The sequence below is a fragment of the Acanthaster planci genome, linkage group LG17, assembly GCF_054643075.1.
Source record: "Acanthaster planci isolate LZ-2023a linkage group LG17, COTS_SCS, whole genome shotgun sequence".
In the NCBI taxonomy this organism is placed as follows: domain Eukaryota; kingdom Metazoa; phylum Echinodermata; class Asteroidea; order Valvatida; family Acanthasteridae; genus Acanthaster; species Acanthaster planci.
Window position 1 is genome coordinate 4,422,278 of NC_141793.1, and position 24,703 is coordinate 4,446,980.

The 24,703-nt window shown below is 40.8% G+C and overlaps 2 protein-coding genes across 3 annotated transcripts in view; one reads left to right on the top strand and one right to left on the bottom strand.

The window, feature by feature from the left end:
• The window catches only part of LOC110979354 (cytidine monophosphate-N-acetylneuraminic acid hydroxylase-like), a 28,992-nt gene extending 21,726 nt beyond the window's left edge, over positions 1-7,266 (bottom strand). The window contains exons 1-4 of the mRNA XM_022235074.2: positions 7,110-7,266; positions 4,366-4,617; positions 3,593-3,684; positions 832-941 (exon numbers count right to left, since the gene is read on the bottom strand). Coding sequence (XP_022090766.2) covers positions 832-941; positions 3,593-3,684; positions 4,366-4,617; positions 7,110-7,246 — 591 coding nt within the window. The 5' untranslated portion in view covers positions 7,247-7,266. The remainder of the gene's footprint in view (positions 1-831; positions 942-3,592; positions 3,685-4,365; positions 4,618-7,109) is intronic.
• A 3,466-nt stretch (positions 7,267-10,732) lies between these two features.
• Positions 10,733-24,703, top strand: part of zmynd11 (zinc finger MYND-type containing 11) — a 29,192-nt gene continuing 15,221 nt past the window's right edge. Inside the window, exons 1-5 of one of the 2 annotated variants that reach the window (XM_022235139.2) lie at positions 10,733-10,944; positions 17,713-17,902; positions 19,301-19,417; positions 22,990-23,145; positions 24,329-24,412. In XM_022235139.2, the coding sequence (XP_022090831.2) occupies positions 17,735-17,902; positions 19,301-19,417; positions 22,990-23,145; positions 24,329-24,412 (525 nt within the window). In that variant the 5' untranslated portion in view covers positions 10,733-10,944; positions 17,713-17,734. The remainder of the gene's footprint in view (positions 10,945-17,712; positions 17,903-19,300; positions 19,418-22,989; positions 23,146-24,328; positions 24,413-24,703) is intronic. The other variant, XM_022235140.2, reaches the window with a different exon arrangement.

Below are 24,703 nucleotides of genomic sequence, written 5' to 3' on the forward strand. Positions count from 1 at the left end.
ACATCTGCATGTGCATCCCACAACAACTGGTCTGAACAGCTCCATATCAGCAGTGTGTTGTACGTACTTGTCTTTCTTCTGGGATTACCAGTGAGAACCCACCCATGCCTGTTTCACATACAAAGTGTGGACATTCCTTTGTTCTCCTGTGGTTAAGGAAACATGAGGAAAATGCTCCTTTTCCCCCAACTAGGATAACTCCTTCGAGCTGGATTTTTGTTGATGATTTCCTGGACTGTTCCTCTTCATTTTGCCCAGATACCTTGACCCCAAATTGCCTCTGAAACTGTTTTTCAGAGAGGGGGAAACATTGTGTGGAAGTGTGCGAGTCCACAGGACGCCATTGCACCCTACATTTTGTGGACTTCTTTGTGCAGAGGTCCACACTAAGTACATGTATGCCACGCCTGCACACTTACAAGGTGTGTGAACAGGTAATTGTTAGCTGTGCATGTACATGCTGTGTGATTAAGGGGCTTCTCTGAAAGTCACACTACCAAAAATGTCACCAACAGACCTCTATCACAATGCTGCCATGTTTGTCCTGTTCCATGTAGACCCATTGGCAATAGTATCACAACTTCACATATTGATAAACGGGAACCGATTATTTTTCCTTCCAGCTTAGGTTTGGTTACACTCCTTTGAAAGGCAGAAAAGTGAGATACCCGATAGCTGCCCCATGACAGAGGTCTATACTGCCACCTGAGCACCTGCACTCGCGCATTAATTAGGAATGGCCTTTAATGGTTTTTCCCATCATCTGTGTCAAATCTACTCAAGAATAAAAAAGTATTGCTACATCACGCTGCACACTCATGGCTGACTGACCTGCACTTCTCCAACTCGGAGAGGAGCGGGTGGTCTCTTGTCTGTCTCCCACGGTTGGGGCGGCCTAAGTTCCACTATGCTCAGGGTGCCATCATCATTCAACTCAGGAACTTTGGCAAATTTCCAAAAAAGAAACAAACAAAAACATAAAACAAGTTGAGAAAGCAGGAGGGCAAAAGAATGGAGATTATGGCCAAAAATGGGAGTTTCTTGCCTTTTTTTTTTTTTTTTTAAAGGGAGATCTTCCCAAGATGGTGGATAGATTCTCTTAACCCTTTTGTGACAAAAACCTTTGTGTCAAAATGGAGGTTCTACTCAATCTAACAGATATTAATTAGGGGAATAAATATCTGCTTGGCCAGTTCTTGAACCTTCCTTTAAGACCAGATTAGGAGAATGGCCATTAGATACTAATAATGCCAGATCCAAATTTGAGGGATATTACCAACAACCATCCTCCTGAGACAGTCCCAAGACCGGCCAAGCACATACTCAGTCCCATACATGTACATGCACCTTTTGAGTCACTGAGTCAAAACAAGTTTTAAATATTATAAATGTCCAACATTTTTAATTCAACAATTCAACTTCCTTTTTTGCAAACACCCCTCTAGCCAAGTTATGGTATGTTCCCCTCTTGAGTAGTCATATTATAATCTCCTGAAACAGAGATTGGCCTGTGTGCGGTGTGTACTGAATGAGACGGTACAATGTACACACATGTAGCCATACATGTTGCTTTATCAACCATTTAAGACCAGCCATGTAATGAGTTCTTGACCAATAGGAATGACTAAACTGTCTTACTGCGTACATGTAGATATCTACGTGTATGAATTTGTACTTATGGTGGCATATTTCTTAGAGGGAAGCACAAAGTTAAAATATATGAATGTTGCAAATTTAACCAAAAAAAATTAACTTTGAAAAAAAAGTTGATTTGAAGAAAAATGAATGGAGACAAGAAGCTACATGTACATGAACCGGGAGTTCAATTTTTACCCAGTTTAACCCTAACACTATCTATTCATCCACCAAGAGGATTCAAAAATTTTTCAGGATTATTGAAGAAGGCAGAAACCCAGTTATAATAATGGGACTTAATTTCATTGGAAGTTGGAAGTGCATAGACATGTCTCCCACACAGTGTTGGATTCTGGAGTGCCTAGGATAGGTTCTTAGCCAACTGTCAAGCAAGTTAGATTTAGTGCGGAAGTACACAGGAAGCATAACACACCAATATTTGTGTAAGGAAGGCTTAGCTCTCTGACAGCTCTTCAAACATCATTCATTACTGTGTATGGCATATGGTGAAATATTTTTACACGTTTGCTTTGTCTGTCAAGCAGATCCTGAACAATGAAGTTTAACGCGCACATGGGTCTCCAACAACTTCTGGGCTGCTACAAAGAGTTACATTTCAAGCCAGTCTACATCTGGTGTTTTCTTTGACCACATTATATTACATGTAGATCTATTTAGTGGCTATTTTCCACTCACAAAGATACTCTAGTTAAAGTTGTTCTACAAATGAATTTATACATTCCACTACCATTGCTACATACAGTAACAGTACCTACAGGTATTAATTCCTATTCTGCCACCATTTTTACAAATAAATTGTTAAAGTTTTAAATATTATAAATGTCCAACATTTTTAATTCAACAATTCAACTTCCTTTTTTGCAAACACCCCTCTAACCAAGTTATAGTATGTTCTCCTCTTGAGTAGTCATATTATAATCTCCTAAAACAGAGATTGGCCTGTGTGCGGTGTGTACTGAATGAGACGGTACAATGTACATACATGTCGCCATACATGTTGCTTTATCAACCATTTAAGACCAGCCATGTAATGAGTTCTTGACCAATAGGAATGACTAAACTGTCTTACTGCGTACATGTAGATATCTACGTGTATGAATTTGTACTTATGGTGGCATATTTCTTAGAGGGAAGCACAAAGTTAAAATATATGAATGTTGCAAATTTAACCAAAAAAAAATTAAGTTTGAAAAAAAAGTTGATTTGAAGAAAAATGAACGGAGACAAGAAGCTACATGTACATGAACCAGGAGTTCAATTTTTACCCAGTTTAACCCTAACACTATCTATTCATCCACCAAGAGGATTCAAAAATTTTTCAGGATTATTGAAGAAGGCAGAAACCCAGTTATAATAATGGGACTTAATTTCATTGGAAGTTGGAAGTGCATAGACATGTCTCCCACACAGTGTTGGATTCTGGAGTGCCTAGGATAGGTTCTTAGCCAACTGTCAAGCAAGTTAGATTTAGTGCGGAAGTACACAGGAAGCATAACACACCAATATTTGTGTAAGGAAGGCTTAGCTCTCTGACAGCTCTTCAAACATCATTCATTACTGTGTATGGCATATGGTGAAATATTTTTACACGTTTGCTTTGTCTGTCAAGCAGATCCTGAACAATGAAGTTTAACGCGCACATGGGTCTCCAACAACTTCTGGGCTGCTACAAAGAGTTACATTTCAAGCCAGTCTACATCTGGTGTTTTCTTTGACCACATTATATTACATGTAGATCTATTTAGTGGCTATTTTCCACTCACAAAGATACTCTAGTTAAAGTTGTTCTACAAATGAATTTATACATTCCACTACCATTGCTACATACAGTAACAGTACCTACAGGTATTAATTCCTATTCTGCCACCATTTTTACAAATAAATTGTTGTCTAGTTAACATTTGAGCTAAATACATGTACACGAAAGTCAACATACCTAATTGTTCTTGGCTGAAGCTATCAGGTGGGTTCACGTATCGCATTGTCTTTGCATCTAACTTCCATCCATGTTTGGTGCAGCGTAACACACTATCATAAAGAGAATATTTGAAAAAAGTGAATCACATGGGTAACATTTCAAGCAGCGTTATAATTGAGCACCAAGTTCACTTCAAATATTAAACTGGTAAGGAGGGAACAAAGTTGAAGGATATTTGATGCTAAATGCAGAAAGGTAAGATTACAAAATAAATTTAAAGCTTCAGACACTCCCCGTTTTGAACAAATTAGGTTTTAAAGAGCAAAGCACTCCAACAGTTTTTGAGTACTTTTGTAATAAAACCTAACTTTTATTCATTAAACAGTGATGGTATGAACTCATCATTTCATTTTCTAATCTTACCATTGTGCAATTACCACCAAATGCTCATGTTCCATAGTTTTGTTCCCTCCTTAGCAGTTTCATATTTGGTAGTGAATTTGCTGATTGAAAAGTACTTGACTACAACACTGATTCTGACTGATACGAGTACTGTACATGATACCACTGTGTACTAGACTTGTTATGTTGAACTCTGCAGAAAAATGTGGAAACCTATTAAAAATGTACCGGAACATAAATTAAGATGTGTACTTGACCAGACAGAAATTGCCATAACCAATACTAGACCCTTAAAATACAGATTTTTGTATTCTGATCTTGTAGACGAAGGCATTACTCAATTGGGAATATCAATGGTCCGATGAATCATTGGTGTACAGTTGACTCACCAATTGTCCCCGTCTTCGATATCCTTGATGAAAGTGCCCCCTTGGTGTTTGCACCTGTTCAGGCAAGCCTTGAACATGTGGGCACTTGCCGGCTCATCCTCTGTGTTCTCTGCAGTGGGATCCTTGAAGATGATGTACCGCTCCTTCTCGGACTTGTTGATGAGGTTGATGCCATCCTTCAGTAGTTCTGTCTCCTCAGCTGAGAGGATGAAGACCACCTCACTATGCTGCTCCATAGTGGCCTGATCTCCACTTGATTGGCATGATTCAGGGAATAAAAGTTCAAATATGTTCAACAAAACTGACTCCACTTTATACATAATAAAGTTTTGATGTGTCTGTCTGATGCCATGATACCGGACAGTAGAAAGGAAGGCTTTAAATCAATAAAGGCCCAGGTTATTGTAACGACTGTCCTGTCTCTAACTTGCGATCAGACACCCAAACCACTTGTAGGTCTATATGCACACAGGTAGCCTACATGTCATGTACATATGTACATGTATTATGCCCATTATTAAACATCCAACTCTACAAATGCCCCAGCTAATGGAAAACGTCCAGTTGTCGTCAACAGCATACAAGCACATTTTAGTAAATTAATTTTCCTCCACAAAATTAAGACCTTTTATTGAGCAAAAAAAGCCTAACATAAAAAATTAGGAGAAGCCACTGACAGAGTGAAGCTTAGATTTGGGGAAAATTGTGTAACTTCCACATGCTCATGCATAATATATTTATGATGAACCAGGCATGGGTTGTTTGTTATCAGCATCAATGTGTACTGCTATGGCAGTGATTTCACTCTCAATCCAAAATTGTACTTGTTATTCACCATTATGTTCCTTAAGGTCAAATCAAGCACTAGGGATGCAACAAAGACAGAATAATTACTATTACAAGGACAATGACAGAAGTGAAATAACAATATTGAAACCCGACAGTACAGAATATAAGTACACGGCCAAATGTAACGTATCTTAAAACTTCGTATGTGTTTCCCTTTGAATGAAGGTATCACAGAGCCATGGATGTAAGAAAAAAACATATAAAATTCCCCAAAGTTTGACTTGGGAGTTGATTTCAAACATGAAAGGATAGCCCCCCCATATGAAAGGACTTTCTTGAGTGGGAAAAAGTTAGTCATTAGCCAATTTGGCCCAAGAATTAGACCACACTCACACACCTTCAGGGCTGGCTTGCCACTTAACTCATTACAACCATGCATTCACCCACTCTGAGGGGGAATTGAGCAGTTACACACATTACATACACAAACGTGTGTGTAGGCCTTAACCCTAACCTTCCCTAACCACACAGAATTGAACACCAGTAAAGTGTGTGAATTTGTGGCACTGGGTACTGTACCCCTAAACTGCTTGTGCTTTAACCCTAACCTTCCCTAACCACACAGAATTGAACACCAGTAAAGTGTGAATTTGTGGCACTGGGTACTGTACCCCTAAACTGCTTGTGCTTTAACCCTAACCTTCCCTAACCACACAGAATTGAACACCAGTAAAGTGTGTGAATTTGCGGAACTGGGTACTGTACCCCTAAACTACTTGTGCTTTAACATGGGTTCAGGCATACCCAAAATAAACAGAGTCCAACAGTTATTGTGCACAGTTTACCATATGGTGTTGGAATTTGTGTGAATGGGTATGGTTCCTAGTAAATCACTCTTGGGGAGTTGGGGTTAACAAAAACAGTATAAACTAGCTCCAAGATTGAAAGCATTTTCTCGCACTTAATTTTTTCTTGCACAAACTTTGCCCCAGCATCCAGAAGTACATGTAGACTTTGCTGACTACAAGCTTAGAGAGGTACATGTATGTAGTTCAATGTCAGCTGGGAGAGAGTTTCATATACAGACAACACTCGATGCCTCGGTGAGGCTTGCTTGAAAAAACATACAAGTGTTTTCTAAGTGAATGTTAGAGAATTTTCCGGCTAAATTTCACTTTCAAGACATGCTATCACTTTCTAATGGCTGTAATAACATTTTAAAGGAAAATTAGTGTTGTCCATATATGGAACTCTTTCCGTCAGCTACTTAAAAAACACGAGCAGATGACAGCAAACAGTTCAATGATTTAATGCAGGCCTACAGGTTCTGACAGTGCGTATTACCAAAAAAGTATGCCAGCAATTCAGTTATGATCTTTTTCTTAAGGTCAGTCACTTCTAACTGAAAAAGAACTCCAAAATTTCTTGGAAAATAGCCTAGGCCTTCTTCGAAAATAAACGAGCCTAAACCAAATGCTCCATTCATGTAGACTTTGTCAAAGGTCAGGCATAAATAAAGGAATAAACATTAAACAGTACATAGGTCAGGTTAAGGCAGTAGGCCTACATCATGTATTTCCAATTCCATCGACTGACCCTTGGCTACTGTAAATGTAGTAATAATGTACAGTATCATGGTCGAAGGCCAGCATGGCCAGGGGAGGGGGCATTTGGATCAACAATTCAATTTACAACACCATGAAGATATTAAAAATTTATGACTTTCCACTCCAGCAATTCTGATCTTCCCTTTACCATGGATGGAGTTTGGACTTAAATTGGAGTTCTTTTCGTACTACTAAGTACCTCCATGCCTTTATGAAAAAAAAAAGAATTTGTTAAGACAAAAACCTCAACGATCTGGTCAAAAAGGCATGTAAAGACGTGAATTCAGTACAGAATCAACCTAGCCAAAACTACGAAAACACAGGCCCATAAAAGCAACGTTATCTTACCCGCCGAATTGAGTGCTATGATAATCAACCGGCCGCTCCGACGAGCGCTGGCGCTGCACGTACACTCCAAGCTCGGAAGTCCAGCTGTACTGTACTTCTGCTGTGTATTCGGACGTACATGTACAGTGTACATACATACATAACGTGTGCTAGACGTCCTGAGATATAAATCAAAGATTGTGTAGCGCCGCGTAGCGACGCAATATGGAGAACTCGGCCAAAAAGGTGTTTAGTCTGGTTCCCAGACCAAGAATCTCCGACTGCTCTGTCTGAGATTTTTCGTCAAGAGGGGTGCAGACCACTAATTCAAGTGAGAATTTGTGGCCAGCTCATTAGCATAAAGGTGCCCCCCCCACAGCATCTTTTGAAAAAGGAGACTGTTTGGCCCCAAAAATGGTGATATTGTGTAAATCGTTGCAAGGATCAACTCCCTGGGTCTTTGAGCTTTCATATGAGAGCAGAAGGGCTAAAAACTACGGTTGAAAAATGGTCCTAAGTGCCCCAGAAAGTTGAGGGTTGCCACTTGAAAAATGGCTGCACTCAGACTTCGGAAAAATCACTTTTTGGGGGGTGATTTTGTTTTGTGGGAATAATTAAAAATGTAATCGGTTAACCCACAACAAATTGAAAAGAAATTGAAAGATAAGTGACCAGACAAGAATTTCATTTGTGTTTCAGAAATCTCAGGGATGTTGGCGTGCATGCTATTGGGCCCCGACGGTTCTGATTTTACACTGTTTTCAATGGGCTTGAATTAGTGGACTGGACTCCGAGTCGTCAGGGAATCTCTGGGCAGGGAACTAGACTAGAAGGTGTTATAACCAAAGATGGGCCGTTTTCCAATACTCAACTTCGTCTCCGTCGGAGGCTTCGTTCCCAAAATCAATCCCCGATTGTGGACCTGAAGCGTTAAAATTAAATTGGATTACAGTAATTTTTGGCTCTCTTGCATCTTATTTAATATTTTGTGGCACTATTAGACTAATTACTGCGCTTACAGCTTCAAAGGCAGCTATTAAAAAACAGTTGAAGCCACAGCTGCGACGGGGCCGAATAGAGTATTGGAAAACAGCCGCGCTATACTTAATGACTGTAGGCGCCATTTGAGTGTGAACGTAAATGTATAGGCGCAGGCATAGGTGTGTGTTCCTGTCGCGGCGCCTGCGCCTGTTGCGTTAACGTATTAGTTCTCCATCTTGCTGTGAACCACAAAGAACGCGAACGACGGACCACGTGACCACAGGCATCCCCCTCAAACTCAAACAGAGACTAGCGCTATGCTAGCAAGGCAAGGGGTGCTGTAAACGATCGGGAATGGTTTTTTGGTAAAAAGTAATGGTTCATTGCTTCCACATGAGACCAGTCTTCCCTTTTTGAAAATGTCAGACTTTACTTCCAATGGGAAAAAATGTCCTGCAGAAGTGCGATTATAGCCTCTATTCAAATAAGGTTTCCCCACCCTTTTATGTGAAAAAAGCAGGTGGAGCGCTTCTTTCTTGTGCGAAACTTAATTCAGCCACAATCGTTCAACCAGGAAGCTTCTGACAAAAAATTGAGCTATTTCAAAGATGGATTTGCGCCGGGGAGATGTAAATTAATTTTGGATTTTCGCCCTGCTCGTCGACGTGTATTTTAACACCGTATACTATGTAGCAGCGGGTACAGCGGACTGTTCGCGGTATCTGCTGTTACATCTGATTCGAACCTCATTTGACCCAGGTCGGGATCTCTGTAACGCGTCTTCAGTCATGCTTTGGATACATATCGAGACCGCGCGCTGTTACTTGCTTCGCGCCCTCTTGTGTCCACTTATTATTATGAGTTCAGTTCAGAAATCCCGACTTTACGAATCGTTTGTCCTCAGTACCCAAAGTGATAGCAGCCGATCACAGTGCCGGACTTGTTTTTACATCGTTCATACCTGCATATAATAAACGAGTCTGCAAGTCTGACTACATTGATTGGTGAAAATTCCGTATACATTATGCAAGATCATGTCGTTCATATACGATTATGAATAACTATATATCACGGACGGGGGGTCCACTTGGCTTATCCGCGCCGTTTAGTCGGACTTACCGCCACGGACGTATATACGTACATGTATATAAATAAACTGGACTTGCAATGCCTTTGTATGAAGAAGAAGTCAACCATCGGCCATTTTAACGAGCCGAATACAAATGCGTGGGTTGGCTCCCTTCTATTGACGTCAGGAAGAACAAAGGCGGGCACTGCCCGGAAAGCTTTGTATTCGGCTCGGTAAAATGGCCGCGAGTGGATTCAGTAAGTCCAGATTTTATTATGGGTGCACCGTCGCAAAAAGGAAATGACTAGATACTAACCCGTGAAACCTGGTCTGCTATTTTTCTCAAGACTCTTAGAGGGTTCATGCTTGGACTCTGTTTCTGCATCAATTGAAAAAGGAAATCCCAAACACAATGATAAAATTGGAAAATGAAGAGCATAAATGGGACGGATTCGAACCAGGGTCTATAGATCTGTAGTTCAAATCACTACCAACTAAGCTATCGAAGCGACGTAATGGATTCGCGTTTTTGAAATGTCTTAAATGGTGTATTGCATTGTCCCCTCTTCATGAATCATTTGTCACCCAGCTACTGAAAAAAAGTAGCGCACCAGGTTTCACGGGCTAGTGTTAAGTCGCTTCCTCGCAAAAAGGCCCTAAATATGTCCGCCGAGCTCATTAAACGTGAAAAAAACTTTTTATGACAAATCAGGTTACCAGCCAAAATTCACCTGTCTTTTGGTAAGCGTGACAATCGCATAGATTTTGAGCTGCTGGTAACCTTTGTTTTTAAGCAAGCTTTTTAATTGTGCTTAAGCAAATTGTGTGCTTTAAGCAGCTCTATGAAATTGGCCCCAAGAAATAAATCCCAAGACTGATTGAATCTGTATTTTTTCCCGGCCGGCAGCGAATTTTTCCCAAACGGTTTTCATTTCAGCTCAATTGCAAAATACCCCGCCACCCGCATGATCAACCTCATAGCCAGGTACAGGTCAAAGCGTCACTCTCTTTTCAGGGGATTTTCACCTTGTACTCACATAACCAGTCATTCCAAGGTCGTTTTTAGAGTGGCGGGGTATTCTACAATTACTCCTTGGTTTCCTGTCTTATGATTGGTCTGTAATATGCACATTTAATGGTGGTTCTCGACCTCACAAACCAAACTTGTGGTGAGAATGTTCCTTTCTCACTCGTAGTAATCTACACATTGGCTGCCAAGGTCCGGCGAAAACGCTTAAGCACAAATGGCGCCCCCTTTCGAAACTGTTGGATCGCGCGTTCGGCACACTTTTAAGTGCAGTGTCCTAGGGAGGGTCGTTGCCCCCCACCCCAACAACACCACTGTATTCAGCAGTGTATTGCCATAAGTGTGAAGAGCGATTAGGAGGCGGAAAGGAACCGCTTTTTCAGTAACTTGGTAGAGCAAAATAGTCAAGGAACCATTTTAATATCTGTTATCGTATGGCGCCCTCGCGCGTTGTCCTCAGATAAAACCCCAGGGTTATGTGACGACCGCAAAGTTATGAACAACAAAGCAGGGCGCGCGTGTGGCGTGTGCATAGCGCATACGTAAATTTGCCTTGAACAGACTAGTCTCAGTCTAGTCTGGACCCGTACACATCTTCCTGTGAAGGCGTACAGTCCGTGCGTGTAAATGTACATGTACAGTACGTCGTGCCCGTACGTACGTACACGTACACGTAGCAGCTTGGACCGGAAACCAGACCATCACGTATGCGAAAGCGGCAGCTGCTATTGCTAATATGCTGTCGATGTCATCAGCAGTGCGCAGTCGAAAAATTACTGGTAAGAAATTCAACGAAAAAGTGACTTTTTATCAAGTTGCCTTGTTCATACTTGTAGACCTGTTGTAACCATAATGGCAGGTTTGATATGTGTTTGTACTTCTATAAGAAATATAACGGCAAATTTGTCATGTGTACGTTTCCATCACACATGTCACGCCGTCGACAACACAACAGACACGACATAACAACTAAATCATGGTAATGACGATACAATGAACTATTCTGTTCCAGTGTGATTTTCATGGCAGGACTGTTCATTCACGCTTGAGTAAATTTGTTCCTGTTGCACTTACGCATTGGAATCCACTGCTGGGGCAGTGTTGTACTTTTCAGGTGGACAGGCATGACGGACGAGGGCCCTAGTTCCATAGCTATTTCCAAGACATGCCATGCATGCCAGAAGTTGACTCGCAGAGAATCCAAGTCACTGCTCCGTGTGTGTTGTGGAGGCTTAAATTTTAGTATGAACTATTAAGTTTTGGTGTTGTTTCAAAATTGTTATTTTCTCTTATTGTTTTGTCTGGAATCCTACTTTTATTGCAGATTTTGTTCCTAATTAATGGCTCTAAGCATTCTTGTAGAGAGAAGTCTGAATTAAATGTCAACAGGAGAACATAATAGCTCTTCCAAGTTGAGATTAGTCTCTTCTCAAGACTGGCAATAAAACTGACTTCTCATGCTGCACACTGTATGAATGCCTGGGGTGAAATTTTGCCCGACAGGTTGTGACCGGCCTATACCTGTGGCCTGTAAGTACATGTGCGTGCCACGCTTTACATGCACTACAGATCATGTGCAGAAATGGAACCCACAATGGACTTGAGACATAAATTAAATTTGTGCAGAACATATAGTTGATGTCAGTCTCTAACATATGACAGTTGCCTGTGATTCACGTACCATGCAAATTTTATTGCTGTGCAAAATTTTAGTGGCAATGTCTGTGGTTGCGCAAAATTTACAAATTGCACTTTCAAAGATTCCACTCAACAACGGTATTCCATACCCAACCACTGTGTAATTGCATGACTTGCCACCACCAAAATAACAAATTCCAGAGTTAAGTAATTGCAGAATGGGGCATTCTGCAATTAATTAGTACCAGTATGTGTCCTGCTCAAACAACATAAAACTTCACCAAAAACCCTAATAATGTCTGGCTGCACAATTATTGAAAGAGGTGCCCTGTGATCCATTTGGCTTGAGGATGGCCAAAAAAAAATTGGAAAGATCTAGGCCAGCATGTACCTGATCATTCTGGCAAGTGTCGTGTCTGTTGGTGGCAATGTACATGTTGCCATGGAGATGTCAAAGAAAAAATCAGAGAGAGTTCCATACTCTTACGTGAACACCCTGTGCATAAATTCTGTGAGACTAGTGTGAAAAAGTGTAGGCGTTTTCTTAGTAAATGGTTCAATATTTTCATTGATAAATGTGACTTTTTAGGACATGTTATCACTTTTGGATGGCTTAGAAACCACTTCAAGGGAAAATAAGTGATATCAGTACGGTACGTGCATATTTTATATGGCACTCTTCCCCGAAAGAGAGTGATTGATGAGTCGTAATTTGAGACGGACGACCTGACCCGTGACCAGCTACAAGGCAACAGAGTCAGATTTCACTGTTGGTAGGGGGAGTTAACTGTGACCCCATAGCTGACAATGAGGTGGGATATGTAAGTGGTGGGGTGTTCAGCAATGGTGCCCAAGTTCCACCTGATCTGTGCCTTTTTATTACAGATAAGCCTATTCAGTAAGGGAGAAATTGAACCAACTCAATTCTAATGGGCCATGCATCTCTTTTACCAACCTGTCAAAGATGAACTACTGAGACTTCATTAGTATTCATGATCATTTCTTTGAAAGCAAACTTGTTTACTTACTTGTCTGTACCTTGCTTACTGTGCCCATGAAGTTTTTCATTGACTGCAGAACAACTGGCCAAGTTTTGTCAGCAACCATTGGGGATTTTTCGTGGTATCTTATGACTAGCATACAGTTGTAGATTACTAGTCGAAATTCACCCAGTGGTTGGCTGTTTCTGATTTAAAGTGGCTGCCTCTGAATGTGACAATGTCTGTACAATGGTCATTTCCATAGGGAATGTGTATCCAAAACGGACACCGTAACTTAAGGAAGAGCCATTCATAAAAGGTGAATGTCTACACGTACATGATGCATTTGTACATGTGCACATAATGTACATGTACATTGCACAGCGCACACTCTAGTATGATGTATGTTTATATGTAGCACACACTCATTCCGCCTACTCCATAATTCAACCTACCGGTAATGACATACATGTAAGTTATGAAAATGGGTTGCACAATGAAAGCATGGATGCAGCCCGTGTCAGCTTTGGGCATGGGGGGACACAGTACCAGCAAGGGAGCACATTACATGAACAGTAGATACTGTAATTTTGATGCTTATAGTTTTTGCTGGGGGAAGGGGTGACGACAGCCCTCTGGGCCTCCCTTTGGCGAAAAAAAGGAGTAATTTAGGAGGCAAAGTTTTGAAATTGAAAGTAAATGAAACCTTAATCCTGTAGTCAACGTTTCATTGATAATTTGTAGCTAAATTGCATTATATGGCTGGTCATCAGGAATTCAGCTAAGTGATTCTTAAAAGTGCTACGAAATCTCACACAGCTTAAAACACTGAATAAGAATGTGATACTAAATAAAAGTACATGCACCAGTACATGTCTCCCATTTAGTCACTGTGTGCAATTTAAATTCCTCTTGAGGCAAAAGCTGTTTCCAGCTGCAGGTGAATATCCTGCAAGCTTTGGCGCGGCATGTGAAAATTGTTGCCAGTAATTTGAACATAACAGAAGTCAAAATGGTGGCTAATAAAGCCAAAGAGGTCAGCGTGTGGTGTGCATGTCGCCCTGTTTTGCAGAAGACCAGTTGAGGACTGGCAGGTTGAGGGCAGGTTTGTCATTCTGTTGTACGCACAAGTTCACTGTTGACAACTTTAATTTAAGCAAAAATTGCCCTCAGGGAGAGTGCATGGAGTAAGTTCTTGCCGTCAGATCATGGAGAAATACATGTAAAAGATACAGTCTGTGTCTTTTTTCTCCATGGTCAGATACTTGAAGAGTGAATCCCTGTCCACACGTACATGTACTTGTGGACGCAATGTACATGTATACATGTACTTGTATGCATTCACTTCAGTACTTGTTCGTGTATGTACTTGTTTTACAGTGACAAGTGGTGCTTTCGCAAATAGTTTCTTTGTCTCCAACCCTAACCCTCCTCAATCCTCTAAAATCCTTCGGGCGGTTTTAGAGGATTGAGGGTGAATGGTGAAAGTGCATGGCTGATTGCGAAGGATGCCATGCATGGAGGTCGTGGGTTAGACCTTGTGTTGTTTGTGGGTAATCATGCATAAATTCAGCTTGATATTTCTTTTTAATGTACCGCACTGCTCAAGAATGCCATTCTCACTGCCTCAACATAATGACAGGAATTTGCCGGAGGATTTTGAAGGATTGAGGTGGTAGGCACACATCTGAGTAACATTTCCAAGAAATTTTGGAAGATTGAGGGAGAATGCAATTTTTCACCCACCATATTGGAGGATTCTGGAGGATTGAGGAGGGTCCCTAGCAAAAAGGGCCTAGGAGTCTGGGGTTAATTTATGCAAAAACTGCTCAAAGATTTTAAAATGCAGAATTTGGGGATGGATCGTATTTACCGGTACTTGGATTTTGGGGTCATCTTTGAAGAAGCTGATTCAGTGAAAATGACCTGTGACCTTTGGTTTAGCAGTTACCTTGTACCGGTATGGATTCCCCCTAAGCCCGCCCTATTACATGATGGACATGTCTGCTCATGTACATTTACACATTGTTAATGAACAATATGGCTAACCTATGTATTTATGTACCTTTGTACTTTAGTATTGCTTGAGATTGTGTACTCCGCATATGAAAATGTATCATTGTAAATACATTTATAATATTATAACCATTCCGACGCTCCATTTAAAGGGAAAAAAGTAGTTAATTTTTAACCCTAAAGTGCAGTTTATTTAGGTTTTGTTTGGGCAGATCTTTGTACATGTGTATATGTACATGTACATACTGGTAATTGGCGTCACGCGTAGCATAACAGAGATCTACAGGAAATGATGTTTGTTGCTTTGATCCTTTGCTCTGTTCAGGTGTTTGTGTCTTTCCAAGTCCAATATGCAAAGTTATGCAAGCTTACAGTAATTCAGTTTTGTTTTTAATAATAGTCTCAAAACACCAATTTCTGTTCGTTCAAGTGTCAGCATCTGATACGGTGCATAGGGAACGTGTACAGGTTTTGTACTGTTTGTGTACATGTACAAGGACAGTACGTGTATGTAATGAGATGCAGAGTCAGATGCATGGATTTTAACTGAAAAGACTACTGACTGTTTGTACATTCTGCACTGCGGTGCCAGTGTACAACATTGCCTCCCTCATGACCAGGTTTAACCTTCTGAAAAAACACCAAGCTCTTAATCTGCCAGTGTCAAAATGCATGCATGATTATGCACACAATGAATTCGCCCGCTAAACCAAGTCTTGTATGGTTTTGGAGTGGAGCAGCATCCTTGGGGGAGCACCCTGTCAAGGTTATGTCAGCTGAACACCTGTCCTTTGTGGGCTGCATGTGGCAGTTGGCCCATTATAGGAACAGGGCGGACCGCCTTGAATATTACAATGTATATTTTTTGATTTCAAGGAGAAAGAAAAGGTGAAAGGGTGAAGTACATAGTGAAGTTTTCTGGCACGTGTCTGTTCTGTGCAAGGAAAGGATAAACTGATGCTGTCATTTCCTGTTTGTCACGTAAAAAGCATGCTTAAAATACATTGAGTTTTGTGGAATATATTACATGCGTACATGTACATAACTGAAGTTTACTTTTGGAGAAAGAAATGCATACTACGCATCCGCATGTACGAAGTTTGGCATGTGAGGTTAACTCTTTGGACACTGGGTAGGTTGGTTGTTTTTGATCATGGAGCTTGGAGTGCTGCATGTGTACACGGTAGAAGAAGATCTTTCTCCTCCAGATCTGTGTGCAGATCATGCTTATCATACGCAACATGTGTGTATAGATGTACATGCACAGGCTTTGCCAGATTGAGGCAGTTGATTCCATTTTGGAAAGTTAGAACTGTGTTGCTGGAACAAATTTTTTTTCCCCCATAATGTGTTTGGATCCCACAACATTTCCATTTCAACATGTGTAGACCCCATAACCTGGTAACAAGTACACATAGGCCTAAATGTGTGAGTGTGCTTTGTACAGGTGTAGAGCCCTACAGCATCCTGATATTGCATGTACATGTACGTGTACATGTTTCCCTATGCAGGTGCATCCTGGTGAAAAACATGATGGTATGCATGTGTACCATACAGGTAATTCCATAAATTAGGGGTCCAAAAGTGTGAAATTTTTAGGTCCTGCTACATCTGACCTTTGTTGTGTGATATGGAAATATCGTCGGCATTGATTTCAAACTAGTACTATTTGTTTTGCAGGTAATTTGCATTAATCTACCACTTTTGGAAATTAGAAAATGTGTTCTGAACTTACAAAATCATATGTGACAGGGACATCAAAAGAATGGACCCTAATTTCTGGAATTACACAGATATTGGTACATGTACATGTTCATATACAAGGCATTTAAGTGAATAGGAATGTGCTTGTTTTACAAGAGGGATCCTGTATTTGTGTGTGCACATTTGCATGTACTGGTGTACCACTATTCACAAGTATGTATTAAGTTGTCTCTTTCCTGTACATGTTTAGACTTAAAGCCTTAGTGTGTCATTTATCAGTACATGTACATTAATTTGTATACTTGCCCATGTACCAGTAAGTGGACAATGAATTCATTTTTAAATCAGGGAAAATCACTCATAGGGTCATTCCATGTCAAATCATCCCCTCCCACAATAGAATTTTAATCCTGACGCCCTTCAAACTGGTTCAGTTTTGGTTTAAAAATACAGTAATTTTGGCTGGAAAGGCAAAAATTTCAAGTTTCAGCCCTGTCAGATCTATGGTTTTGAGCTACATATGTACGGGCCACCATTTTGGGCCTATTTTGGCCAAAATGGGCTTGACTGCCATATTTCAAATGACCCTGGTTACTTCTGTAAGGAATTAATTTGAATTCAAAAATTTTTTTATGTAAAAGCAATTTGAAGTTTGATGACCTTTTGACCTTTACTTTGACCTTGGATAGACATTGTGGATCATATGACCTTGAGGTAAACTTGGATGAAAAAATCATACATGTTACTCAACATGTTTTCTACAACATTTCAAAAAAGGAAGTATAATATACGTATAGGCCTATTTTGTTTGTTTCCCAGCTCTTTCCAAAGTTTACTCGCTTGATGCAAATATCGTGTACATGTGCGAATCCTATACAGTGTAACTATAAAAACTATGTAGAAGATCTTGATGCAGCCAATGTGGTGTTTTTGTTGCAGCCTGATTGGATATGAATATAAGTACCAGGACTACAGATACATGCATTGGATAACTGCTTGACATGTTCGAAGTGTTGTTTATGTACATATGTAATGTGAAGAAGTTAAACTCCCTTATGTTAATACTATTTTTCTGTTGTATACATACGTACCGTACATAGACATCCATGTACATGCATGAACACTGTACAGTCCTGTACTGTATGTACACATTTAGTCATGTATCAGCCCTTTTTCTCTATTTAAGGAGTCTTCTTGTTTGTTCGATAGAAATCAGTCGGAGCAGATCATCATGGCGCCCATTTTGACTTCGCGGCGGATGTCCAATCCCCACACTGTCCAGCAGCTATGGGAGGCTGTCACGGCCATTCGTAACCAGAAGCAGGTGGCCAACATGGAGCGTATCTTGAAGTTCATGAAGCGCGAGTATGGTGTGTCTGCCAAGGAGACGCAGCAACAGGTAAATGCTGGGGTTACTCTCCCTCGTGCTAGGAAGTGTAACTGGCTTCTTACATGCGGCAGCTCTTCCAATAAAGACTCTGACATTTCTGGAGTCCGCAAACACAAGGCTCGGCTGTGGTTCTGTTAATTAGAAATGGGTCAAACCCCACTTAATAAATTTTTCTTGTTCAACTGAATATTGTCCGGAAGGTTGAGTTGGGTTTACTTGTGCATTGATTTGAGAAAAGTAACATTTTACGTGATTCATTTGGGCTGAAATACAAGCCCCCTCCGAGAAGCAGACAGATATTGAAAGTAACAGCCTGAGCTATTTCTGTAAGTGTTACACAAGCAGTGAAACGAGAAAAAGTACTGTTTTATGCAGGCATGCAACTTTTCCGTGGATCCGCGGATTTCCGCGTTTTTTAAAAATCCGTTTGCACAAAAATAGTATCCGCGTTTTGGTTTTTTTTTCTTTTCTCGCCGCGGCGCACGGAGTTCCACTTTTCGGTACACATTAATGAGCACAAAAACCTTGTCTGGCCCCTTGTTTTGTGCACGCGTAAAGTGCACTAAAAAGTGCAGGACACAGACTCAGCACGGTACGTGCAAGCGCCCTCTGTCGACGACAAGCCATTAGTCAGGTGCCGCATTTTTTCCTGAAGTTAATGAATGCGTTGTTATATGGATACTATACCACTTCCGCGGCTGGCCGCAAATGTTGAAAAAACGTTGTCAACATGGTCAACGTGCATCGTGATCGTTGATCACCCACACGTCAGAGCTCAAAATGACTTCGAAAAGGAAAGATATCAGATCAGAGAGCCACTGCACAGCACCCACTTCAACATTCAAAGACCCCAACGTCCAAAAAAAGAGCACAAGAGGTTGCAGCGAAGGTCGCCAAGAGAGCCAGATTAAATCACATAGAAAGGGTGAAAACATCCAAAGATCCATTAGACAGGTGGGAATATCAATTTTATGTCACAACTTTATTTTACAGAATGTACCTCTCATAATAAAAATTTCAAGAATAATCACAAATAAGAAGCATTTTGGGTATTTTTAATGTAAAGTATGCCTTAAAAAGCTTTATATCTTTCACTCAACTTTCACTTCAACTGGGGACGGCATGGAATGCACCACAAAGCATGTAAAATTCAAAATTTTTCGGGGCCCTAAGGCGGGCCCAGACCCCACGCCGAATTGGCTTCACGCTGCGCACATGCAGTTTTGAATGCAAGAATGTTTTCCTCTTTTTTTCAAATTGAAGAGTCGCATGCCTGTTTATGGGTGTTAGAGAAGGCCCCTTTGTTGTCAAACCTTACCCTTCAGTTTTGTACTTGTACGCAAAACTGATGTTTCAGGAGATCCATTTAAACATACTGTTCATGTGTTCTTGGTGATTTTACGTCAGCTGGCTTACGCCACCAAAGATGGGTTGATTGTCAAAGACAACTCGAGAGCCAAGAAGGGCGTCAGAGCTGGTCAAGAGCAAGAGGCCTACTGGTGTACTGTTGAACAAGAAGACGAGGTACGTGTACAATGTACCATAACATTCAAGCTTTGCCTCCATCCCCAGGGATGCAGGAAAACAGTTGTACTGAAACGGGAAGACTGTGACTTGCAGAGTTCTACTACTGTTTGTTGTAGATTCCACTGGGATATTAGGAGCCGTTGTGACTGTGACAGTTTTAGTGGCTGTGCACAGATGTGCACTCTAGTTTTATGTGGACAAAACTGAATTGTGTACAAATCAGTAATGTCCTGGCGGGGACACAAAGTGCATAACAAAAAAAAACACTGGTGTTCCAGTGTCTAGCATACCTCTCTCGTGGCCGCCGTTAATGGATACTCTGTGCACAGGCCCCTTAACACCCCCCACGGATTCCATTTCTTTATTGGCTTAGAGCTAAGCACACAAAAGTTGTTACTTATACCATGCTGACATTATGGGGCACCGTAACAAGATTATGTTCCTTAACCAGAAAGTGCTTTAACCATTTCAAGCAGAAATCTACTGCCCAGTCTGCATGTCTACCTGGATGCCTTCACCATTTGTCTTTCATTTGAAGAAAGCAAATGCAACATGACGCATACATGTATGTGAAGCACTTTGATAGGCTACACTGGTACCAAACCAGCATTTTGTCTCGGGGAAGTTTGCTAAAGCTCAGATGGATATTCTACTTGATTTCTTCAGCAGAGCTTTGATGTGTACGATCTACACGTCTGAAGCATTTTTGATTGCGATGTTGTAAAACACCCCATCCTACATGTAGCTTTTGATTCCCATCAAAAACTAATGCCTTGAACTTCAGGCAAGGAAAAAGAAATGAGTACATCAACTCTTGTACATACATTGATGTGGTATACAAATTGTGTATGTTAAAAGTACCTATGAGCAAGGTAATAAACACAAGTTTAAATACATCATACAAAAGTGAAAGTGAGACAAATTTTCTGAGAGCACATTATAATGTTTCATTGTGAAAGAACCATTTTTTTGCGGCGCTTTCAAATTTTTCTTGCTGTTTGGCAAGGACGATGTTCACACATAATTGTACACAGACTTGTAGGTGTGAACCCCTTTGTGATAGTTTGTAAACAGTCGAGGTTGTTTTCAAGCAGTGGTGTTGGAGGGGCCATCATTTAAAAGAAATAGTCTCAAGGCATCAATTGACTACGGTCCCCATGATGCAGACGAAAGCAATCAAAGCCAGCCACTGAAAATAGACCCGGTGATTTCCCTCAACAGTGTTTCGGTTCAATGCTAAAACTTTGCTATGTGGGACTTCACACACATAGAGTACAGGTACATTGTACCTGTAGATGTATTCACAATTCGATGCCAACGTTGTATTAAAAAAGGCCTCAGTCAGTAGGAATCTTTACAAGGAACTCTTTTGAGGGGTCCTCTGTATGCGTTTACCATTATTTTCGGTTGCTGTGCATGTAAATTGCCATTTCTGTTGGGATTTTCTGCCAAAGCAAATTGCCTCATTGTTAACTATAATACCCCAGCGGGGCATTGACAGTGTACACACATGTACATGTACATACACAGTAAAAGTACATTGCATGTGTATACTAGTACATGCAGACAGCCTTACTGTTGTAGGGCTTTCATTGCTAAAAGCAGCTCTAATTTCTTCCACGGTACTTTTTTTCTGCATTTTTATGATGTTTATACAGACTACCTGTAGAAATGCATACTGGTATCTGTAGGTCTACATGCACATTTCCGTATTCCTCACCTAGCACATTAAAGTGAGCACATTGTACAGTAGATACATACTCTGCTGTACATAATGCATACGGTACATGTAGACACATACAGGTAGTATGTAGAGTGCCTGTTTTTCATGAGCTAGAGTACATATACATGTATAGTACTATTCATGCCATACATACTCTACACATTTAGTACAGGAAATGCTCACATACGGTACATGTAGACACATACAGGTAGTATGTAGAGTACCTGTTTTTCATGAGCTAGAGTACATATATAGTACTATTCATGCCTTACATACTCTACACATTTAGTACAGGAAATGCTCACATACGGTACATGTATGTACCTGTGCAGTGTGTGCCTGAAGTGGTGTCACAACGGTGACTTCATGGTTACGAAACATGCATGTGCCCAATAATTTTAAATACTGAACAGACTTTAGAAGAATATATTTTGGGGAAAATATTTGGAACAGATATACATGAGAAGTGTAAAATTGATTTCATAAACCCTTTAAACAAACATACCAGTACATGTATGGTACATAAAAATGCACTTGACTGCTACATAAATGTTGCCTGTTAAGCCTTAAGATTGATGTACATTTTTATTTGTATAGTTTTTAACAGATTTGTACCTGATAAAATCGCTACAAATGTTTGATATTAAGCATTTTGATGTGAAATATTTTGTGTGGACATCCCAGTTTCATCTGTTGTTTGATGAAATTAGTCAAGATGGATTTCTTAATTTGTTCAGACAAAGGTCACAGACTCTGCTGTAGTTAAATGAACTTGTTTTTTGTCTTTTTCAGAGTATTGCAAGAAATAAAAGTAAAAATAAATGTGAATTACACATATAAATTCTATATACCATGTACTTGTAGAGTGTGCATGTAGATCATAATGCATGGTGGTCTCTCTTCATTTGTTAAAACCTTCCTATGCTGAAGTCACTCTTTGGGTCACTTGGTAAACAGCTCAAAGAAGCACAGCTGTGTCATGTTGTGCACTGCACCAGCTGTCCCTCACAGGAATATCAGATTGCACTTTTGTGCTGCCCAACAACTGTGCTTCACTGTTTCATGTGCATCATTGTGCAGTAAACCAAATGCAGTGAAGAGGACTGCACAAAAGACCCTGGGTCATTTTGTGCTGGCAACCAACTGTGTACACACTGAACCTGTGCATGTTTGTGTTCCATTTAGAAAACACATGCAAAAGAGTGACTGTGGGCACTTGTGCAAATTATTTTGTGCTGTTAAACCAAAGGAGGGTTAAGCTTTACTGAAACCCTTGAGCTAAGGCACGTGTTGCACATGCTCAGTGTACAAGCAGAAATATGTTTACACTGAAGTTAATGAGTGATTTTAAAAGTCAACTGCAGCACTTCTCACACGGTACGCAGTGTATGCACTGTACGGTACACTTCGAGAAAGATGCTGTTTTCTTTAGTAATGCATCATCATCTGTGTGTCTTCAGTAGCAGTGCGTTTTGTACTTCAGTGTACATATGCAGTATGTACATGTATTTTCAAGTTACAGTGTACATGTATATCATAAGTTACGGGTAATTTGGCCGAATTGAGAACATGGAAAGGTAAAAAAAAAGGAAAAGGAAATGAAAAGTTTTTTAAATCAGATATCCTACGGCAAAAAGAACATTGTACAAGTCAGTATGAAGTCCGCACATTAACCCTAACCCTCCCCAAATCTTCACTTGTTGGAGGACTGAGGAGTGTGAGGGTTAATCTAACACTACATGTACATGTATTGCTGAAACTTTGCGTTGCCTGTCTTGCTGTAGTGTGCCTGGTTATGCACTTGTAGCCACAACAGTATCTCGTTTGTTCATTCTATCGGCCACAGAGCAAAGAGTCCCATGACTGGTACTGCTGTAAGTGTCATGGCCCAGGGGAGGTCCTGTGCTGTGGGTCTTGTTACCGTGTGTATCACCCAGATTGTGTGCCAGAGGGGGTTGACCTGGGCAACCTGGGTTCATCCTGGACATGTCCGGTCTGCAGGGTAAGTCACATTTCGCTTGTTGGATATTATAGGGGAAATCCTCTTGACTGCTTCGCACATGTATACTAGAACACAGACTTAACCCTCCTATGCTGAAGTCACTCTTTGGGTCACTTGGAAAACACCTCAAAGAAGCACAGCTGTGTTGTGTTGTGCACTGCACCAACATGCAAGAGAGTGACCTTGGGCACTTGTGCATATTTGTACTGTAAAACCAAAGGAGGGTTAACCCTCCTATGCTGAAGTCACTCTTTGGGTCATTTGGTGAACACCTCAAAGAAGCACAGCTGTGTTGTGTTGTGTTATGCACTGCACCAACATGCAAGAGAGTGACCTTGGGCACTTGTGCATATTTGTACTGTAAAACCAAAGGAGGGTTAACCCTCCTATGCTGAAGTCACTCTTTGGGTCATTTGGTGAACACCTCAAAGAAGCACAGCTGTGTTGTGTTGTGCACTGCACTAACTGTCCCTCACAGGAATATCAGATTGCACTTTTGTGCTGCCCAAGAACTGTGCTTCACTGTTTCATGTGCGTCATTGTGCAGTAAACCAAATGCAGTGAAGAGGACTGCACAAAAGACCCTGGGTCATTTTGTGCTGGCAGTCTACTGTGTACACACTGAACCTGTGCATGTTTGAGTTCCATATAGAAACTACATGCTCACCAGTGACTGTGGGCATTTGTGCACATTTGTGCTGTAAAACCAAAGGAGGGTTAACGGACGCCACATGTAACTTGCGAATGCAGCATACCATCAAATTGCTCGGAACCCTTTTGACACCATAGTCACACACAAAAAAAAGAGTCTCCCCAAAACAAGAAAAACATAAATGCAACTACAGGAAGAAACTGTAATTTCTCTTCCAGTGAAAGTGAAATGAACCTTTGAGATCGCAAACCATTCAATTCGTACGTCATGGCATGTGTTCAAAACTAACTGTCAGGAACATTAACGGAAAACCAAACCTTCTCCCAGATGTACTTGCAGCTGAAGCAGTGCGACTTGAGTCAGTGTTTTGAAACTTACGTTCAATTATTGTGCGCATGCGGCCACGATTAAAGACACGTATTACAAGACCAAATGTATCATTACCTGAATTGAGTTTTGGCTGGTCAAGTTAAGCAACTTAAGGAAAATGTAACTAGGTATTCACCGTGCGTGCTTTTCTTTCTTTTGCAGCAAATCAAATCTCCACGCCAGAAACTCACCAAACCAGTGTTGTACAAACTGCTCAATCATGTTCTGAAAAGAATGAAGGACAAGGTGATCAGTGTTTTGTCTCTCATTCAGATTAACTGAAGATGATCTGGTCTTTCAAAGCACTGCATGATCTTTGAAGAAACTTGCTTCATTCCAGTACTTTAGAATAAATCTCAAAGGCTGTCCGCCTCCAGCGGGACCAAGAGAGGGGTTCCATTGATGGGAACTACACTTCACAAATGATTTTGAAACACATGCGTTATGGTCACTTTACTACCAACAAAATGAACATCCCCTCCCCTGACATGGATCTTTCCAACCGATTAGGGAGTGCTTTTGCTTGAGGCGGATGAC